The sequence below is a fragment of the Copadichromis virginalis genome, linkage group LG14 (genome assembly GCF_057382275.1).
Source record: "Copadichromis virginalis isolate Kocher_CV1m ecotype Utaka linkage group LG14, C_Virginalis_male_GT1.1, whole genome shotgun sequence".
NCBI classification, from domain to species: domain Eukaryota; kingdom Metazoa; phylum Chordata; class Actinopteri; order Cichliformes; family Cichlidae; genus Copadichromis; species Copadichromis virginalis.
The window spans coordinates 15570503-15592835 of NC_140631.1; the positions used below are offsets into that span (position 1 = coordinate 15570503).

Consider the following 22333-nt stretch of genomic DNA (forward strand, 5'->3'; position numbering starts at 1 on the left):
CATTTTAATATATATACTGTATATATTTACACCTTAACTTAAACTTTTTTAATACCCAATGCAAGTAAGTGGTTTTCAGTTCATCAGCCATTTCTTCTGACTGTCATTTGAAGTGTTGCAACTCTGTCAGCAGGGCGGAGACAACAGAGAAACGAGCCCCCCACCCCACCCATCCCTGATGTAGCATTCAGTCCTCCTCCTAACCCTAACCCCACCTTGACAACAGAATATATTCATTTCCTTAGTGAGAACAGTTTATCTAAAAGGGTCCTGCACAAATAGTTTGGTTCTTTACAAATACAGTAACTGGTAGTACCCATTAGCTTTTCAAAGCAACAGTTCTGTCTTAGCAAATTCTGTGTGTTAGATACAAATACTGATATGCACAAAGAGCTAATTTCCTAAAAGAAAAAAAATGTACAGAATTGCAGCATAATGAATGGGATATACTGTATGCAATAACTTAGTTTTCAACCAGTTCGATTATACATTGTGGCTCAGTAGAGGCCAGGCTAGTTCACAGGTTAAATAAAGGGGAGGGCATCGACCTCCCCCTCTGCACACACCATCACTGTTTTGTAGCCTTCGACAGTGTCAGCACGACTGTGTCGCATAATGTTCCATTTATGACAAACCGCGATAGAAAATACAAATTCTTACAAACATTGTGTTTTTAAAGCTACTTGTGAAACAAAAACAGTGCAATAGGTGCAAGCGTGCCAGTTGTTGACCCTGTAGTGCAGCTGACATGATGGACCGCTATAAGAAGGGGTTTGTGGAAGAGCCTCCAGCTGGATACTGCGCAGGTGGACCCGCACCCTAGAACGAAAAAGGGAAGCACGCATTTAGACTGTGTACTAAGGTTCTTGTCCAGTGTTAACTGAGAAGAAAGTATGCTAGCTATATGGCTGTTCACCAGAGCAATGGGCTGGTTATTCAAAAAACAAAAACCAAAGCCATCCCTCACAATAAAATCTACACAAAGAACTGAAGTCTCTTAATTTATTTTTGTGTTAAACACAGATCAAAGGTGCTGTGCAAAAGTCTCGAGCCACCTCGTAGTATTTTATTCTATTGCATATAGTTTTTTTTATTCTTTTTATCTTTTCCTATACCTTTTTTCTTTCATTTGTGTTGTTCTAACTTTGCACTGTCTACTTTCTGCTGTGACAAAACAAATTTCCCATGTGTGGGACTAATAAAGCTTTATCTTATCTATCTTATCAACAGGTGCAGGAGGTTATTCAAATGTGAAACACTTTTCCTGTGACACACAGGAAAATACAGCATGAGTCAACAACTGTTTGTACAGGTTCTAATATACCAAAGTCAAAATTTTGTATCACCACCTTTATTCTTCAACACAGACTAAACCCTCTTTGGCAGCTGTCTAGTAATTACGTTAACTAGTCATGAGGAATAGTTCTCCAGGCTTCTTGAAGGACATTCAAAGCTCTTCTTTGGATGTCGGCTGACTTTTGTTCTTTTTTCTGTCAAGATGATTCCACACTACTTCAATAATGTTATGGCCCGGGCTCTGAGGAGGCCAATCCATGACTGATAGTGTTCCACTGCGTGGTTTTCCATTCAGATTTGCTTTTGGCAGTGTGTTTAGGATCATTGTCATGGTGACAAATATAGCAGCAAAGTGGTTCAGAAGGTCCTGAGTTCGACTCCACTATCTGTGTGGAGTTTGCATATTCTCCCCATGTTTGCATGAGTTATTGGTGTGAGTATGAATGGTTGTCTCTCCATGTTAGCCCTGTAAAAGCCTGGCTGCCTCTCACGGGTAGCTGGGGTAGGCTCCAGTCTCCACAGTGTCTTACAGATGTCTGTATACACAGTGGAACCCTCTCCTGACTTTTTTTGAACATACTGCTTCCTGAAGAATGGCTTCTTGTCGGCCACCCTTCCACTAAGACTATTTCTGATGGATCAACTGAAGCGTCAAATGATGAGGGTCAGCTCTCATGTCTTGTGTCAGCTCTTGTTGGATTTAAAAAAAAAAAAAAAAAAGAAAAAAACTTTATGTTTTTGTCCTAACACATACCATTTTATGTCTATCAAACTATGTTTTTATTGGCATTTTTCAACTAAATAATCTGTTCTGGTTCATTTCCAAGTTGTCTGCTATGTGTAGAAACACTGGGTCATGCATTGAGTTAATCACCTTTTTTATACTTGAATGATTGACAGGTCAAGTGGCTTAAACAAACATCTGAAAATGTTCAGGCACAAGAACTGAACTGAAAACGCCAGGCTGCTTAGATGCAAGATATTACAGTGGCTTGCAAAAGTATTCGGCCCCCTTGAACTTTCCCACATTTTGTCACATTACAGCCACAAACATTAATAAATTTTATTGGAATTCCACATGAAAGACCAATACAAAGTGGTGTACACGTGAGAAGTGGAACAAAAATCATACATGATTCCAAACATTTTTTACAAATAAATAACTGCAAAGTGGGGTGTGTGTAATTATTCAGCCCCCTTTGGGGGGCAACAATGGAATGGTCTAAAACAAAACACATCCATGTGTTAGAACGGCCCAAAGTCCAGATCTAAATCCAATCGAGAACCTCTGGCAAGATCTGAAAACTGCTGTTCACAAACGCTGTCCATCTAATCTGACTGAGCTGGAGCTGTTTTGCAAAGAAGAATGGGCAAGGATTTCAGTCTCTAGATATGCAAAGCTGGTAGAGACATACCCTAAAAGACCGGCTGATGTAATTGCAGCAAAATGTGGTTCTACAAAGTGTTGACTCAGGGGGCTGAATATTTACGCACACCCCACTTTTCAGTTATTTTTTTGTGAAAAATGTTTGGAATCATGTATGATTTTTGTTCCACTTCTCACTTGTACACCACTTTGTATTGGTCTTTCATGTGGAATTCCAATAAAATTGATTCATGTTTGTGGGGGCCGAATACTTTTGCAAGCCACTGTAAGAAATGAAAGATGAGTTAAGATTTTTGCACAGTACTGATCCAGGAGACTATAGCACATAGCCACCAGACTAACCAGAAAAGGGTTGCTAGAGACCATAGGTCCTGCCATTGCCTGCCCAAAAGGAGTTGCAACAGACTTGGCCTGGCCGAAGGCTGGAAATCCTCCACCTGAAAGACATAATGTGATTTCAAGTGTTACATGATGGACATGGATCTCTCTCTCTCTCTCATTTATCTATCTAGCTTGCTCTATATTATTTTCATATAGCTATAAATATAATTAAAACAATAATAACAATAATAATAATATTACCAAATCAAATAAGACCTCTTCCGTCAGGGTTAATTGAGTGAACCAAATATTACATGAAGAAAAATTTTATAGACGACCACTTGACAACTACAGCTCAAATCTCACCATAGCCATTATTGTCTACATGACACACACCGTTGGGTTGCTGGGGATAGGCGGGAGGCTGAGGGAAGGGAGCCTGACCAGGAAAAGGTTGCTGGAACGTTCCACTAAAGCTGGTGGGGAGGTTGAAGGCTGCAGTATTCCCAAATCCAGCTGGCATACTCATGGAGCCTGTGCCAAATGGTGCTGCAAAATAGCAGAACAGCAACATTTAGGAACCAACAAAAGCTCAACACATAATAGGCAAAATTTGGTTTGATCTATTGCTGCGATTCTGTAACCCAGTGTGACTTGTTTTGGGCAAAAACGTCTACAATTCAGTATTGTGTGTCGTGCTGGGATTGTCAGAATCTCAGTTTTGTTTCGTTTTTTATTTGGCTAGTTTAAACACATGCAATAAGAGTGTCTGCACACAAGCTGTAGAAAAAAAGAAAAGAGGGAGTCAGAATCAGACATCAGTAAGTAGGGATGGGTACCGGTATCCGGTGCCATGATGGCACCAGTTCTGACATAAACGGTAGTAACCAGACCGAAAAGCAGCGCACATTTCGGTGCTTTTTTTTCGGTGCTTTATTTCGGTGCTTTTTTTCCTGAGATGTGATACACTTTGAATTCTAGCCAATCATTTTACGTTTCCAAGGATAGTAGGCGGGTCCAGGTACATACGTTATTTTAGAGCAGAGCTACAGAGTAAAAATGCCCAAGGCGAAGCGGTCAAAAGTCTGGCTGTACTTCACAGCAAAATATGCAAACTCAGCAGCCTGCAACAAGTGCTTTAAGCTGATACTGTGATACTGTCAAAGGAGGCAACACCTCAAATCCGATGAAACACCTGGCGACGTATAGTGTTTTTTTAAACGCCGAGAAATGCGCTGTATTTGATAGCTTGCTGCGAGACCTCACATCGAGCGCATCTACTGCGGGTGGGTTGCCTGTTATCGGACCCGGAGTTAGCAACATCCCCCAAAAACCCGAAGAGGAGAGTCCTGGCCCCTAGCCCTGCCAGTGTAGCAGAAATGATGAGGATGATGATGACAGTAGCAGCTGTTCTGCTCTGCGTGAGTAGCTTAATGTTGTTGGTGTGTAATTTACGTTGAGAAGGCTAACCACGTTATTAAATTAATGCATGTAAGGTGAACTAACAACACGTCGTAGTTACATGCAGCTGTCTTCTTGTTTGATGGCAGATACTCCCTTCACTCTGGCCAAAAAGGCTAAAATGACCAAAGAAAAAGTGGAAAACAGTTAAACATGAGAGGTTTTGGACAAAGTTTGTGTTTTTTTCCCATTGTTTAAGCACTGCTTCCAGCCAAGAGTGATACCATATATGCCCTATAGCTGCAGAAAAGGCTAACACTGTTATCTTTTTACAAAAAAAAACAAAACAAAAAAACAAACAGCTGAACATGAGAGATTTTTGACCAATTTTGTGTTCTCCATTCTTTAAGCACCGGTTTGAGCACCATTTAAGCATCAGCACCGTTTCAAAAGTACCGGTTTGGCACCGGTATCGGATAAAACCTAAACGATACCCATCCCTATCAGTAAGTTTAGTGGCAGTGTCTGATCTCTGGTGAACACACAGGAGCAACAGCTGGGATCAAAATGTGTCAGACAGCCAGCTAAAAACCAAGCAATTCTATCAGTGATTTAAGAAAAACAAAAGAAAACACCCACACACACACACAGTTTACAGCTGATAAAGTGATACAGGCTTCATTCATTCATTGAATGAAGCATATCTGGTAATTAGCGTGATTAATAACTCAGGGTGTAAGTTTTCGTTTAATGAACAATAAAGTTTAATATTTCTCCTTTAATTCTTTAACCGAGAAGAGGACCATGCTGCAGAAACCACAGATATTTGGGAAACATGAATCCATCCTCAAACCTATCGTTATTAGTCATTTCTCATTCAGCTTCACTCTGTTCCTCTGTGATGAAATGGTAACTGGATTATTGGGCTATTTCAGTGGTGCCGTGTTTACGTCTTTCGAGATTTTCCTCAGTGACAGCTAAAATCATTCACTGGCAGAGCAAAGCACATGAGAGCAAAGGGGAAGCAGTTAGCACAAACAAACCTACCAAAGGTGGGAGGATACCCATGCCAATGAAGAACCCTCATCAAGCCTGTCCAGCACGCCAAGGACAATAAGACAGACAACTGAATCTAAAAATTCTTCACCATACCGATTTATTTTTAAAATCAATCTCTGCACACCAGTAAATGGCAACACTTCTCTTGCTAACCAGTTCCATAGTGAATTGTAGTTTTCAATCTTTTTGCCCTCCTCCACTTTCCTGTTGCTTTTTCTGTGTTTGGCACTGTCAAGAGATATAATCACTTCTGAGGTAGCACAGGCAAAGGTTGCCACTTCCAATGTGCAAAAAAAGACAGCTTTTAATACACTAACTTTATGACTGAACAAGTGCATTTAATTTCTATACACACTGTTAAACTGAACTACTAAACTAAGTGAGTAAGCAGGGTGTTAAGTGAGTAAGGTGATTCTCAAAACACACACAGACACAGCCAACAAAAACAAACCTGCTGCAGCTGCAACAGTTGCTGCTCTGCCATTGCACTGGAATGGGTTGGTTGGAGCTGCTGCTGGGACAACACCAGGAGCTACAAATGGATTGGTTGGGTGTGCTGATGGGAAAAACAGCATCAAATTAACATTAATTAGCATGAAGTCCTAAGCAGAAGAATACATTAAACATTTTTCTTTTTTAAAGATAGCTTATAGAGGGTGTTTTGACAGTTCCACGTCAATGTCCTTTATACATCACAACAAACTAATTAACTAATGTTAATGAAACAAAAATAAATTCTTGACCATACTAGGCTGATTCTTGCCAAATTAAGTTTTAAGTTATGATAAAGTTATGATGCTTTAAGAATCATCATTTAAGTACGCAAGTTGTACAAAATGAAACTGCCAAATCTCTCGGTGATTGTCTCAGTTTCCTCAACCTCACTCTAAAATTATTTAGAAATGTAAAACATGAACAATTACTAACAACCGTGTCAATTTTGTGAACATTGTTACCATAACAAATCAGAGACGTGTTTAAGTTCACTTACCTCCAAAACCCTGAGCCATGCTGGGCACAGCCTGCTGTATTTGTGCTGTTGACACCCCCGTCTCTGAGCCAAACACACTCCTGTAGTGACACACCGTTAGCACATAAGTTTAGGAAAGGATGCAAAAAGAAAGGTACTCGGTGGCCTTTTCCTAAGTGTATTCTGGAACACTGATCATCAGAATGAAGAAAAAAGATTTGTCTGATTTATGTTGGTTTGTGCAGTCTCTTACCCTTGTGAGGTGCTGGTGGTATTGTAAACAATGGTGGCAGGTGCTGAGGTGCTGAAGACTGTATCAAGCTCAGCTAGAGCAGCATAGCGGTCTCCACCTGCTGGCTGTTTCTGAGGCAAACCACCCACTCCTGCTGCTGCTGCTGCTGAGCTCACCCCACCAGGAATACCACCTCCTAGAATAGAAGTACATAAAAGGAAAGCCAGGTTCAATTTACCTCAGTTCACTTAATGCAGAAGAAAATGCTGTTAAACTTTCAAAGAGGTCCGGAGATAGCTGCCATACTGAACCTACTGAAATTAATAGGGAATAAATGTTAGGTCATTAGGAAGTGTATATTTTCTAGGCCAAAAATACATATTTATATGAGAAAAACCAGCTCAGTACAATTCACAGATACTCAAACACCAAACTTCTAATAATGTGGTATTAAAATGCTTCAGTCAAACCTAGATGTATAGCATTCACAGAAGTGAGGAGGCATTTCAGTCATGTCCAGTTGCCTTTTTGCAGCTGGTTCAGTAACATTGAGGTATAGACAATCGTGATCAGAAGTTTACATTCCCTGTAAGAATTAATGTCCTGGCAATTTGGGGATTTTGAGCATTTCTTTGTCATTGTTCTAAGAAGCAGGATTGTTCAAAGTCCAAGGAAGTCAGTGAAGATACGAGTATTGGTCAATTCAATGGCTGCTCTCAAACAAATTCTTTTTATGCTGGCAAAGAGGCCAGAAACTACCAGTTACAGTCAATCATCAGTAACGAGAAGTTAAAAGGTTTTGGCCTTGTCAAGTTAAAAGATTATAGAACCTTTAGCACTGCTTATTAAAAGATTTAAGTGAATGTACGCATATATTTGAGTCCATATTTATGATTTTGATCCTAAATGAATTAGATAACCTCCCAAACGAATTAAAACATGTGCAATTTTTTTAAGTCATTAGTCTAAAAGCCCAAAATTACCTTGACATTCATGCCCACGATGAGTGTATGTAAACTTCTGACCTCTACTGCAAGTATAAATTGCTAGAAAATGTAAACCAGCCCTTTTTTAGAGACTGCCTATCCCTGCCAGGAGAAGAAAACTTATAGGGACTTAAATCTATGCGCCTAATTAAACCTAGTTTTCAGTTTGTATTTTTGTTTTTCAGTCATTCTCTAGCCCTACAATGGACATCTATGAAACAGGCTAGGCATGAAGGGTTTACCTGGCTCTGTTTTGGCAGAGCTAAATATGTTATCCAGGTCAGCCAGGGCTGCGTATTTATCGGCAGAAATGTTAGTACTCTGTACAACGTCTCTGCCAGCTCCTGTGGAGTTACTCTGGGAGGAGGAACTGAAGGATCCAAAGTCAGCACTACACGATTTGGGGAAGTTCTCAAAATTTGCAAAACTGGCATTTGCTAGTCCCCCTGAGGCGCTACCTGTATGAAAGAGAGAGATTAAAGAGTCATAAGGGGGACTGTAATTGTTGGTTTTGAGAAACAACAAAACAGGTTGGAGAGGGAGAGAAGAAGCTGCATGAAGGGTAAACTTGGGAGTCAGGCTGGTAAAGGGACACCTTCTAAAGGATAGATAGCAACATCTGTCCTTTGTTACACTGCACTATGCTAGCTTTTCATTAGCCTATGAACCAAAAGAGCACACACAATTAGCACTTATATGTGTTAGAGGCTGAGCATGTGCAGGGCAGCAATTTTCTTGTGTAACTCCAATACTTCCGACTTCACCACGATACTGTGGAGAAAGGAAGTTAAAGACAAAACTCATCAAAATGTATTCACTGAGAGATAGAAAACAAGTTGCTATCTCCCAAAAAAATCTCTTTAATATGCTAACAACCCTGCAGATTTTACTGAGCGCTGTAATATCAACACGATCACACTCAAGCAGGTCTAAACGTGTTAGAGCAAAATGAAACATTAATCTCTTAATGTTTACCTATTTTCTGCAACAGACTGCAAAATAATCACTCTGGACATCTTTATGCAACTAATTCAACACGCCATGTCAATGCTTGGAAACCCTCAGTTCACACATTCCTGCATATTACAGAGAAAAATTGAGGTTTTGCTACAGAGCAGTAATTTCCAAATTGCAGCACATGAAGAGCAGATTTGTATGGAGCCCATTAAAAGCAAACACAGAATAATAAATTATTTTGGACACCGAGGTAAAACAATCAGAGCTAACTGGGACACAGCACAGTTGTTGTGACCCTAAGGGGGAGAGAAGGCAATTTTTAGTAATGACACCGATACCGCTGCATTTTAATCAGCAGTTCACTGCTTTCTATGAAATATTGGTTATTTAATGTGTTTTAGGTCAGGGACACTAAAGGAGTCCGAGTTTAAAGGCATCCCACATTACAGTTTACAAAAAATAGATTCTAGGGTAAAAGCTTTTGTAGAAGTAATTTTTGCATAAAAATCTAGAGGCTAAGCACATTAAAAAAATATTATTATTGCTTGAGGGGAAAATATGCATCTCCTCTTATCATCTCTTTTCATGTTGCCTTGTTGGATTTTTATACACTTTGGTCTATTTTGCACAGTAGGTCATATTAATCATTGCAACAATCAAAGATTAGTAGACTTATGTTTAACCACTGAGCTTTATCAGCTGTTAATTTTAGTATAAATGGACCAAAAAAAACAAACAAAAAACAACACAGTGACACACACACACACACACACACACACACACACACACACACACACACACACACACACACACACACACCACCCAAAGAGAGGATTGGGATCACAATGACTACACATACAAGATGGGTGAGAGAGTGAAAGCTGTTATGAGGGCAAGCGCAGAGAGACTTACTGTGTGAACACTGGAGAGGCAGAGCAGTGGCAAACTCACCCATACTGCGGCTGGATGAGAGCACAGTGAACGCTTGCAGCCACAAATCAAAGAGGGAGGCAGAAATGGGGTAATGAGCAATGTAAGATGGCAGAGAAATCAAAGAAAAGATGTCAGGTAACCCAGAGGTAAACATTATGAAGTGCTAAATCAAAGCAAATCAAATACTGCTAAAGCAAAGGATAAAAAAAAACAACAAACAAACAAAAAAAACCCAAAACAAAAAACAAGTAAGACAGATTTGACAGCTGAAGGCAGACAGTGCAAGGCAGTCAGTATCTGTGAGAAAGCCACTTAAAAATGTTTCCAATAAAAATAAACACTAAGGAGGCCGCTTCACACAGAGTCAATATGCACCTCCAGCAGAGGGCACTGTAGTACAACATTTTCCTGACAGGAAGTGAAGTTTGTGGCAGTAACTACTGTTCAAATAAGAGTATGTGACTTATGAGTCAAAGTGCTGAAAATAAGCCAGAGGATGTGTCAATAAGCTGCCAATGTATTTTTGAAACACTGTAGGAGAGAGAGAGAGAAAAAGCTTTGGCTAACAACGCATGTATTGATTAGCGCTCATCTATTGCACAACACCAGCATTAATTTAGAACCTCAAAAGTACGCAACAATGTTAGTTTCTCAGACATGTGGCTAAGCTGTATGAAGCTTGTGTATGCCCAAAGCAAAGTTTACAGTAAATGTCTCTAGTGAGGTACAGTGGATAATCTCCTGAACACAGTACTTCACGTCTTAGTCTCTTTTACTCTCTTTTAAACAGGATCATCTGAAAACCGTACAACTCTCTGGTGTAAAGAAATGTTTACATTTGAACAAAAAAATGAATGAACACTACACATATGTAAAGGTTTGGGAACAGAGGTGATACAACAGTTTAAATAAACCAACAAATGATGATGTGAGAGAAATTTTGACTACCATTGAGGTGTGTGTGTGACTAAATTATTTGTCTATGTAAATTTTTACATGTCTGCCTGTGTACATAAAGCAAACCTGTTCCTCTGTGTTATTGACTTAGTTGTGTTATTTGTCCAGTAAAACCAGCTTGCGCTACCTGTATTTGGGGGTTGAAATGGTGCTTGGGGTGCAGAGGGAAAACCACCTGTCGACCCAGAAGTGTTCCCGAATGCATCAAAATTAGCAAAGTCTGCCTCTCCTTTGGTATTCTGTGCCACTTGAAGTTGTGTAGAGGTGTTGTACAGACAAACAGATGGAGGGAAAAAAAAGTGAGGGGAAAAAATGGATTAATGAATGAATGCATACAATATCCAAAGACATGAATGACTGCAAAACAAATACAATGGGTTAAACACTACTAATAAAATACAATGGGTGATGTGTTAAATGTGAGGAATAATCAGAGTAGTAGAGCAGTGCAACTTAAAATGCGTAGCAGCTTATATACCTCGACATTCACTATTTCCCAGTAACACCCAAGAGTCCTTCATGTGCACACCCAAATATAAAGCAGGACTTGTGTGCTTAGCACTACACACATCATTAATTTTAACACACCTGTGTGCATGTTTGTTAGGTGTGTTAACGCCACTTTAGTTCTTGCATTAAGGATGAATCTTAAAGGCTCTGAGGGAGAAATGAGAGGACATTATCCTCAATTGAAAGCAAATGCTAACAGCCACATGTTACAAGTACTAGTAACCATGGCAATTTGTCTGTCTGATGCAATTTTATAATATATTTTGATACAATCCAAGAGCACATCATGACTCCTGATGTATAGCAAATTCACATCTTCTCCAAACTGGTGGCATCCTGATCCCATCTAATGTAGTAAATACACCACCTCTGGAGAAGTGCCCACCCCACATCCAATATCTATAAACGCAGTTATTTATTGGTAAGAGATTGGTAATTGGGGCTTTTTTTGTTGTTTATTGTGGATTATATGTGCTGAGGACTTCTATCTTCATGTACATTGTACATGCCCAGGGAAATGAGATACTGGTGTGACCTTCTTGAAAAGGCAGTTTAACCAACTCTAGTTGGGATCTCCATCAGAGACAACTTGCTGGCTACGCTATGCCATGCACATTTCAATAGTGAAACTTGAAAACACTGGTTGAAGCAAACCTTGCCTACAAGTGTTTTAAAGTGGTAACTACATTACTTACTGCAACTAACAAAAACATGAGTGTTATTGGTCTGTTGCTTACTTGTGTGGCTGTTGAAGTGTGCAAAGTTAGCAAAACTGGAGCTGGCGCCTGCATTCATGTTGGGCGGGGCAGCAAAGATGTCACCACCCAAGTCACTGAGGAGGTCATATTTCTTGTCATGGAGCTGCTGCTGCTGGGTTTGTCCACGGCTCACTACAGGAGACTGGTGACGACAAGAGATGCATTTGAAAAAAATTTAATAAATAACTAAACCGGTATAAATGAGCTCCTAAACAGCCTTCATGCAAATTAATAAAGAGGAGATAATAGGCCACATGAAAAAACAGACTGTGGTGACACTGTCTCATTAGCGATGAAAGATGAACCTTATCTCAGTGGGCAAATTTGGTCATTTATCATAAACAAGATGAATATGCTTTTGTCTTTAAAGACATGGCTTCTTAATACTGCTGTGAAACCATTCACAGTCTAATCCTGGACTGCACCTGTTGTCAATAAATCTGTCATTGCATTTGTGCGAAGAGTCGTTATTTTCTTTGTATCTATGAGATACTTTTTAATTAGCAAATCACTTAGCAAATTAAGTCCAATGTAAACATGTCAGTAAAGCATTTAGGGATGTGTGTGTAAATGGATTACTAAGTAACTGTGGTAGTGTTGAACCACAGAGCATTCAGCAAAGTAAACAAGGTCATCAACTGGTAGCATCGTTTCCGCTAAAGCCCATCATAAGGTTTCATTTTAACATCGGCAACAATGCTGAGTGTTAACTGTCGATTGATAACCCAGTTCAAAGCTGAAAGTGTAACAGCGTAAATATTCACACCATTGTAAAGACCAACCTGAGGGGAGAATATGTAGTAACAACTACATATTTTCACCTCAACCCTGCTAGATGTGGCATATATGGCACACTGAACAAGAACCGGTTTATGCTGTCCAACATATGTGTTAATCATATGATGACTTGTGTGCATGTGTGTACACTATGCAAGTCTCACCTGATTTGGTGGGGTGTGCTTGTTGAGGTGTAGAGACGGTGCCGACTCCCCCAGCAGGGACTTGAGTGGTCTAACCTCTGGAGTGCTGCTGGTGCTGCTGTTTGAGGAGCCAGAGATTGAGGCATGGACTGACGCCACTACCTTGGCCTGCTCAGGAGGCACGTACCTTGGAAGCAATCAACAATTTATGCATTACTTACACTAAAATAAATAAATAAAATAAAAAATAAATAAAAAATAAATAAATAAATAGTTTTAAACTACCATTTATAAGAGTGAGACACTACAAGTTGTGTGTGCGCACAACAGAGCAGACCACGTGAATGCCTGTCTGCAGCAAACCTAGCATGTTCAAACATGCACTAGTCATTGCTCTCATTTTGATCATATTTCAGACTAAACACTAGATGGATGAGTTGATGTTTTGTAACAACATCCATGCTTACGCAATTCACACTTTGGGTGTATCAAATTTGTCATAACAAAATGCAGAGGATAAATAAAAATCTTACAAGAAGCCGTTAAAGATGCATCACAGTTTGTTGGTTGTTTTCTTTTATCTTTTAAATCACTGAGTGATCAGCGACAATCAGTGACTAACTTTTAAACTTAAAACAGTAATCATTTGGCTAGTTCTTATTTCACAAACACCAATGACAATTTTATTCAGAGTCAAAAAAGAAGCTCTAGAACATCTAGAAAAAGCTCATACATATTTCAGTTGATTAAAGCCTATAACTTCATGGAGCAATTAAGTCTTGCATATAGAGCAGCTTTACTGTAATGACCTAGATTCTGTACATCTCAAGAGGGGTATTTGGTGGCTTGCTAGAGGCTAACTGCTATGAGGCACATGTGAAACATTCCAAGCCAGAGAGAGAGGGAGAAAAACAAAAAAAAAAACCCTTTGCACAATGCACACTGACAAAGATCTTTTCTCAGCAAGCTTATGATACTGACATACCATCTCTTTTTCTCATATTTATCTTGTAGGAACTCCTTGACTTTCTGTGGTTCTCTGAAGTCTGGTACTGAAGAGGTTCTGTCATCATAAAGACCGAGCCAGATCTGTTTACAAACCTGAGAACACACAGAGTTAGAGAAAGGGATTTTTGGAGGAAACGGCACACACACGCACAGAGCTTTGCCATCAGTCATTATTAGTAATGAAATTGTTCCAATAAAGGAAAAATAGACAAGCAAATAAAAAGACAAGCCACATGTAAGATAAAGTTGCAGAGTAAAGAAAAAACAAAACAGAAAACCCCCTCTGACAGATAAAGGGGTTGCGAACCTCTGCCCTGGTGTGAACCTTTGCAGCAATAAGTACAAAAAAGCATTTCTGTCTTGGGATAAAATTCCACATTGGAGTGGTGGAATTTTATCCCATGCTTTGAACACATTTGACTCTGGGATGAGGGTGGAATTCTTCACGTGGACCACGTGCTTTAGGCTATTCCATTTTAGTTTGCTCAAGTTCAGGACTTTCCAAAACAAGCTATTCCAAAAGATCCACTTTATTTTTCTGTAAAAATATTGGAGAACAAACATGTTTGGTGTACATATTGCCTTAAATAAATTGCAAAATAATATATTTTATGCATCTTAGACTGCAGTGGTCTTATTTCTGTTTCCAGACACAGTGACCTCATTATAACAGCACGGTAGTGGCTCTCTGGGGGAACCAGAAGACTCCCGGTCATCATACAGTTCAAGACAGTAAAGCTGTAGTAGGTCTAACTTCAGGATGAGCCTTGGGGCGGTGCATCATTATTAAGGACCACCACAATGACAACCCGGCAAATGAGCCAAAAAGGAAGAGAAACAATGACATGGGGACGGCTGGTGCGAGCTGAATAGTCACAACTGGACTTTCAGGATGTCTAGAAGTAGATCAGTTGTGGATGGCATTGTTCTCCTGGATAAAACATAATAAAAACAAACAAAACAAAAACTCTGTGCTGATATGAGTTACCAACTATACTTGGGCAGCTATTAATATTATCTAGGTGTTGTCAAAATAAATACTTTGTGAGAAAAACACTGCTTTAAACAGGAAAACACTGGGACTGGGCACCAATTTATGACCAACAGTTTATAACATTATTTCCCATATAGACTTTAGTTGGGTAAGCCACCAGCCACATAAATTAAATCCTCCTTCGGCTCAGTGTTTGTCAAGTGCGCTCTATGAAGACAGAAAGGTAACTTACAGGCAGTATTTATAGACCAGCCTTCAAGCATATATGCATCAGCTCCAACCTTGAGTCTCCTTCATGTCTGCTTTCCATGCCACTTTGCCACATCCTTTAATAGACTGTCCTTCGTGGGTGGCACTGCACTATTTCGTACTCTGTTTACTCGAAATATCTCGTCCCTTCGGTATTTTGCACAGTGCAACTGGTCGATTGTTTATACTTCTCATAAGTAAATAGGTGCCAGTATAATGCATGAAATTCTTGACCTGTCTATTCAATAAAAGTGTGACACAACACCTGTATTAAACTGACAAAACATTTGCCTTACAACAATTTTTGTTGTCGGAAAGTAGCATGCACTTTTTAATCTAGAGTTTGTTTTATAAAACTTTCTACCGCAGTAAAATGATAATAGTCCGCATGAATTTCAAGCGTGCCTAAATTGCCTTATCAAGCATATGTGCAACAGGCTACTTAAATACAAACACTAAAAGCAGAACTTTCACAACAGACACAGCCCATTTCAAGATTTTTAGAGGCTGACTTTATGCCAACCTGTCTATTAGATATTGAATAGACAAGGACAAACAATGATGGCTCAACCAAAAGCTAATCTAACTAGTCAGAAAGGAAAGCAGTGGGAAGGTTGACCTCGGGCTTAATTTCTAACTTTATTAATTGACAGGGCCGAATTGCCGTTCCTACCTCATTGCCATGTTTCTGTAAGAACTCTATTTCCTGTTGCGTGAAGGTTGTCATGGAGATGGACTTGACTCTGTGGGGTGGATTCAGTCCTCGTCTATGGAAAAATAGAAACAAGGGTCAATTTAATTTGAAGACAACATACATGAAAACCTCATCTTGATACACTCCAGAGCCCACCTCTCAGGACGGGACCATTTAATTAGCTGAAAGCTGAATGGTTGCTGGTGTGTGTGTGTGTGTGAGTGAGTGTGTGAGAGAGAGAGAGAGAGACTTAGGACAAGTGAGTAACTGAGGATAAGAAGTCATGATTATAGAGAGAAATGAAAGAGACAAATAATGACAGAGAGACATACTGACAGAAAAAGAAAGGGAGTACAATAACCAGAGGAAGTGGGTGAAACTCTCTTCACTTACACTGACTGAACTGAGACTGTCCAAACATTAAAAGAATGAACAATCTTCCTTAATATAGAAACTTCAATTATGGAGTAACACCCATTAGACCACACAAGCCTGGCTCACTTTCCTTAGAAGGTCACAGTCAATGCCACAATGGCCCAAATTAAAAATGCCTGGTTATGGTAGGAGTTGAAAAGAGCAATCATTTGTCTATTATTAAGCTCCAGGCCTGATTGTCTGAGCACATTTTCCTCGAATCGCTTACAGGTGAAAACTGATGTCGTGCTGACTGGCACGGTCACCACCTGTTTTTGTGAGAAGGTGACCACAGAACATTTACCATGCGTGAAGACCACTTTAACTGCGAGTTAACAAAAGTACTTGTCAACACATAAAACATATTGAAATAAATAAATAAATCTTCAATTCTATAAAAAAGGATCTGTGCTTCTAGTTGCTTACATTAACCTTTGCTGTTAACCAGTCTTCAGAAAGTAACTAAAATTATAAATTGGACTGCAACTTCAAATGCCTTTAAAAGCAGAGAAAGTGGTGAGCAGTAGGGCTGCCACAAACGATTATTTTGATAGTCGACTAGTCACCGATTATTTTTGCGATTAGTTGACTAATCAGATCATCATCCATTGGACGCAATACTACAGCTTATTGCACCAGCAGCATCTGCTCTTATATAACTATCATTAGCTTACAGCTTTAAGTGTTTAAGGTCTGTGCTAACTAAAAATAAAGACAAGATGATAGTTTATTAAATTTTAATGAAATTTGCGGATTGTTTCGGTGAAGTTTAATAAACTCCTTGCTATCTAAAATATAACAGGACACTGGAGTATATTCTGGAGCATCTCACACTTCTGATAATCAGTTGTCTGCTTGACGTTTATTCAGCTGTGTAAAAACTATAACTTTAATCTCAGACAAACTGATTTACTCAGGAACAAATAAAATACTAAAAAAAAAAAGCCAAACAATAACATTTTAAGTTATCTAAGTGACTCATATATATTTAACCTGAGTAGCGAAAGACGGCGGTGGGTTTGAAAACGATTTGCGGGGAGTCCGGTGTTCTCACGGCGCTAGTGAGCCTAGCCCCCGGCTCGCTAACGAGCTAGTGGGTAACAGATGTCTCCGAAAACGTCGGAGCGCTTTTGAAAATATGTGGTGTCCTGATAAACTGAGCAGATATTTGAGGTTTACACAGCTACATTCTCGCCTGAAAATATGTTAAACGTTTATTTTGTGACCCAGAAAGAATAATAAGAGTAACATTAAAACTAACCAGCTGCCGCCATTGTTGGAAACTGCGCAGGGCCGCGCTATGAATTCTGGGACACAGCTGCTTCTTCTTCTTCTTCGGGGTTTAACGGTAGCTGACATCCTTGTACATGCAATGCTGCCATCTTCTGTTTCAGTCCGTTATTACACTCTTAAATCCTGCCACTTATTCCTGCGTCTTTTGTGATCTTACAAAGCTTCAAACGACGCGTCGACTATTAAATCAGTCGTCGACGATTTTGATAGTCGACGTAATCGTGACTAGTCGACAAATCGTGGCAGCCCTAGTGAGCAGTGAGTAAACTCAAACAGCCATCATCAGCAAATATCATTAGGATAGCCATTACACTGTGCCAACAGTGGCCACAGGCATCTTTTCCTTCCGTTTCCCTTTGCAGCCATCAGCATGTCAGGAGCACAACAGATACACTCGCTTATGGACATGGATAGTGGATTTAATCAGCCATAACACAGATGTGTTAAAGGAAGCATTCCGACAGCACTCAAAGCCCCATTATACAATAGACGTATTTACAGGTATGGTGGACAGATATAAATGATTAAAACAGCTTTTATCAACCTCAGTTTTAATCTCAAACACAGTAACATGCTACAGAGACATAATGACATGGTATTAACATTTAGGAACACACAATTAAAGCAAAGTTAGTTTTTTGATTGTGGATAATATACAAAGAACTCTTAATTCAAGTGTTTTTAAATACTTGAACTCCTGCTTTATCATCTACAAGAACTACCAAGAGTTTTGCATGTTTCCCCTGCATCTTTATAACAAGAAAAGTTTTGTATGAAGTTTACAAACTGAAGAAGTCACTTGGATAAGTGACGAAATGTTTCTGCCACTGAAAACGCTACGTCCAGGTGAACAGGATCAACTTTCTGTGGCTTACAAACACGATGTTATACACAGAGCAGTCAGATGCTGAAGGCATTGAAATACTAGACGGGCCTGTTAAATTATTCACTGCTGTTACCTCTAACAGAACTTGTTGTCATTAAACCTTTTTCTCAATACATCCGTCAGTCAGTGGATTGACTTTAATCAAAAAAAACATTCACTGCTATCTGGTACAGAGTACAGAAGCTACAGTTTAGCTAATTCGTGCTGTTTGTGAACACCCAAAAGACCTGTCGGTTCACATTTAAGAACATAATGATCTAAAAGAAATAACATAATTTTATGTCAATGTGGAAAAGATTGCATGAAAATGTGTGGGGGTTTTGCTTTCCCTTCATACAAATGCTGAGACTGCCACGTACATGACTAATGTTTAAGCAGTGCACTTTTAGTTTTTAATCATTTACTAGTGCTTTGTGTTAGGCTTACAAAAATATACACACGGACCCATCACAGCAGAACCACGTCACACTAAAGTAGAAGGACATTACAAATCCCTAAAACAGAGTATTAAAAACTAAAATGGTCCCCTGATACTGCACTGTAGAGAGGAACGGACAAAAACAAAAAACGAATTGTTTTTAAACTGGATAAGTTTTTCCAGCTCCCTGAGGAAGATAAGTGACCAAATTCTAGTCTTACGAAGATTAAACTAGGTCAGATAGAGGGAGAGGTTTCCAGAGCCCTTGAGGTCTAAATATTATATCAACGTCTTAGCAGTGTGGTCCCATTGAGGAGTTCTAATTCTGAAAATGTCATTTTTGTTACTTCTATAAATTTTAAAATTTATATTAAGGTGACTTTTTCAGGAGAATTAAAATTGCAGTAACAATCAGTAGCTGCACAGTATAAAGGAACTGCTTTTATCACAACGTGTCAGAGAACAGTACCACATATTGCACTGTAAAATAATCATGAACTAGTCCCTATTGCACTAGTTCAGAGATAGGAACTCGGCTCATTTGCATACTGCAACTGCCTCAGGGTAAGAGAAACTGGCAACACAAAGTCTCCAAAGAGAGGAAAGTCCACACACTTCATTTCACTGCTTTAGATCCCTGCAAAAAACGATATTTTAGTCTTTTAACAGTACTGTTATTAAGCGTCTCATACAACAGAAAATACCCATTCCTAATTTAGTGACTCACTAATTTAGTCACCCCATCCCTGTTTCACAGATTCCACACCATTGTTGAGAAATCAAATGTCAGGGTTATATTAGAGTCATTTCTGGTAACTAGCCATTGATCAGATCATGTATCAGCACATTTGGTGTCTGTGACACCTTCCCAACTCTGATTACTCAGGAACACATAGGTCAAGTGGGGTTACTTCCCGTCATGAGCAAATCTCTAGTAAGACATCGATTGGCGTTCCTCCTGGGAAAGGCTCCACCATCATGAGGAATGTGTTTATATAGCAAATTCCAACCCCACCCTTTAAACAACTACAGCTACGGGAGGAAGAAGGTTATTAAGAAGTAAGTTGTTGTGAACTCTCCATCACTCCAGAGAAAGTCAACAGTGTTAATCTTAAAAGAAAAAGGAATTAAAAAGCCACCTGTAATGTTGGATGAGTTTGCTTTGGTTTATTTGGACAAAATAAAGAAAACACGATGGTTATTCAGAAAATTGGCATAATAAGCCAAGACAGTGATTGAAATTATCAAGTCTGCGCATGAATTTTAACTACTCATAATTCCAACGTGACCTCACAGCCACTTCCTGTTGCTCACATACACAACATCACATGCTGCTGATGTAGCAGCACAGTGGGGCCACACCACTTCCTGAACCTAAAAATCAGATCAAGCTTCCTGCGCATATCATACAGACATCTATGCTTTCAGCCCCACACTCTTCCAACAGAAAGATTTTCCTTGAATGTGACCTTTATCTAACCAAAAGTCAGCGAGAAAGACAAAAAAGAAAGGATATAAGGTTTAGAACAGAGATCTCAAGCTAAAAAAAATGAACTTAATTAGCTCTTATTACAGGATTTAAAGCAATAGGGCAAGCACATGGGAAATACACAGCGGCGTCCCCACAGAAACACCCACTGGTGGCGGTAAACAAAGGGAAAGTATCAGCCAGCATGTAATTTATCTAATGCTCACCAAAGCTAAGCTACATTAACTCAAACCTGGTCAGTGGGCATTTACTAAGCAATAAAAACCTTACCTTTTACCTACAACATTTTTAGAATGATAATTATTCATGAACAGAAAATGGCAAGGTGATCTGTATAAAAGGTGCATGCAGATCTAATTCAAGTATTTGTGTCTTTATGGGTGATGGTGATAGCACTTATAATTTATTTTAGCATTTCATGTGTGTGTTGTTTCTCAGTGAACTACATGTCAGTGCAGTCTGAAAGGTCGATTACTGCAGAGTATTGAGAATGATTAGTGCAACACGGGCAGTGAGAGGGAAACACTTCCTCCATGTTGTACATCTTTTGCCCCATTTACCACTAAACTGATGTAAAACTGAGTGACGAAGTGATTTGTTATTATTGCATTAAACCATTTTCTTTCTGAATGTATCCAGCATCATACAACATGCAAGAAGGAAATATGACAGCTGAGCTGAGACGTATGTGTGTGTGTGGCAAAATAAGAAGAAGCGGAGTGCTCCACTAATCCCAAGCTAAAAAAAAATGCTTATCACACAACTGCACAAAGATTTTAATTTAAAAAAATTACAAATAAAACCCTCCACTCTGCTACAATGAAACTACAATGCTTGTAAATGCATGGGCTTCAGAGCCGTCGTAGGAGGTAAACTGCAGATACACGGAGAGAAAAAAAGCTTTTGATCAACTGCGTTGTCAGCTCTAATTCGAGCTGCGATGTTATGCCAGAGGATAAATAATTCGAAAACACAAAATAGATGAGTGAACTTCGCACAATTGATAACAGATTTTACATTTATCTCAGTCGCGCCTTAAGATAACACGACTTTCGCTCTGCCAAGTGTCGACCATCACGTTTGCAGCGAAAATGCGGTTAAGTGACTCAAACATATGGCTCCACAGGGCGGACCGGCTCAGTTACTAGGTGGTGCTTCCTAACGTTACCGGCAGCTGGAAGCAGCAGCAGCTGGCTTATCTGTGGACCTAGCTTGAAGTGTCAGATAAGTTCACTTGCTAACACTGGATGCTAACGTTAGCTAGCATCTCGGCTGGTTGGTGCGCTCGCCTGACACCTCTATGCACCCCGCCCAACGCACCACACTGCAATGTCAAAACAGCTAAACTCACACTACCTCCGTCTTTTCTAGTTCCCCATCTGACGGTAGCTAGTGCTACTATTTGACTAACTGGCTGGGTTTACCCCGTGTAGCCGAAGCGCATTAATATCGTGTGCGCCATGTCTAAGCTAAGGTCACTGTGCAACTTAATACTTACAGGATGCCAGAGCAGGAGGTACAGACGAAGGAACCCACAGTCATGTTGGCGTAGGTCGGGCCTCGCTGGTCGCAGTCAAAGCACTTTCTGTTGGGAGGCAAACTCGTCATTTCTCTCAGCATCTTCAGGTGTTTCTCCTCCTGTTTTCTCTTCGCACTCGCCGCCATGGTAAAGAATCTATAGCGGGGGTTGAATAAAACCGTGAGAGACGGAAAGCTAGCTAGCTAAAACTAAAAGAGCTGTGCTTTCTTCTTTTTAATGGTTGTCGACTCGTAAAGACAGAGTGAATCGCTAGGTGGGTCTGTTGTCAGGGCGGCCTCGCGTCTCCTCGAACAAGGAGTTTTCAGGCGATGGACCTGGCGCTAGCTAACGGGACAAGAGCTATGCTGCCATCTACTTCCGCCTTCGCTTAAATCCCGTTATGCAGCCACAGCGAGTCTTCATGACTCAAGGCCAAACGTGAGCCCATTAAACTCATCACAGTCAAAGATATCCACTACAGATGGAGGCTATTATTTTTAATCTAATTTTATTTAAGTTGGCATTAACTGTGTCGTATGCGCTGCACGCTGCAGGCATTTTAACGGCATCAACAACACAATTTAAAGATTGTGGCAGTTAGCGGCTATGTGAGTTACTTTATCTTCAGTTCAAATTTTGACGTGTACATAGAAGCAGACAGTACGCTCGGTGACTTGTCTGA

General features: G+C 39.8%; 1 protein-coding gene across 6 annotated transcripts; it reads right to left on the reverse strand.

Moving 5' to 3' along the window:
• Nucleotides 1–608: 608 nt before the first annotated feature.
• On the reverse strand, nt 609–22028 carry agfg1a (ArfGAP with FG repeats 1a). Of its 6 annotated transcripts, XM_085429552.1 has the most exons (15): nt 21631–22028; nt 15612–15705; nt 13673–13788; nt 12709–12874; nt 11747–11909; nt 10627–10746; nt 9522–9593; nt 7895–8110; nt 6688–6862; nt 6456–6535; nt 5916–6020; nt 5453–5497; nt 3401–3553; nt 3026–3120; nt 609–819 (listed from the first exon to the last, which is right to left on the reverse strand). In XM_085429552.1, the coding sequence occupies exons 1-15, from the start codon at nt 21795–21797 to the stop codon at nt 760–762; spliced, it is 1827 nt and encodes a 608-aa protein (XP_085285678.1). In that variant the 5' UTR covers nt 21798–22028; the 3' UTR covers nt 609–759. The 6 variants fall into 6 exon arrangements, with proteins under 6 accessions (XP_085285678.1, XP_085285675.1, XP_085285673.1 ...); XM_085429549.1 differs by lacking the exon at nt 5453–5497 and having other exon boundaries at nt 3371–3553; nt 9561–9593; XM_085429547.1 differs by lacking the exon at nt 5453–5497 and having other exon boundaries at nt 3371–3553.
• Between the last annotated feature and the right edge of the window lie 305 nt (nt 22029–22333).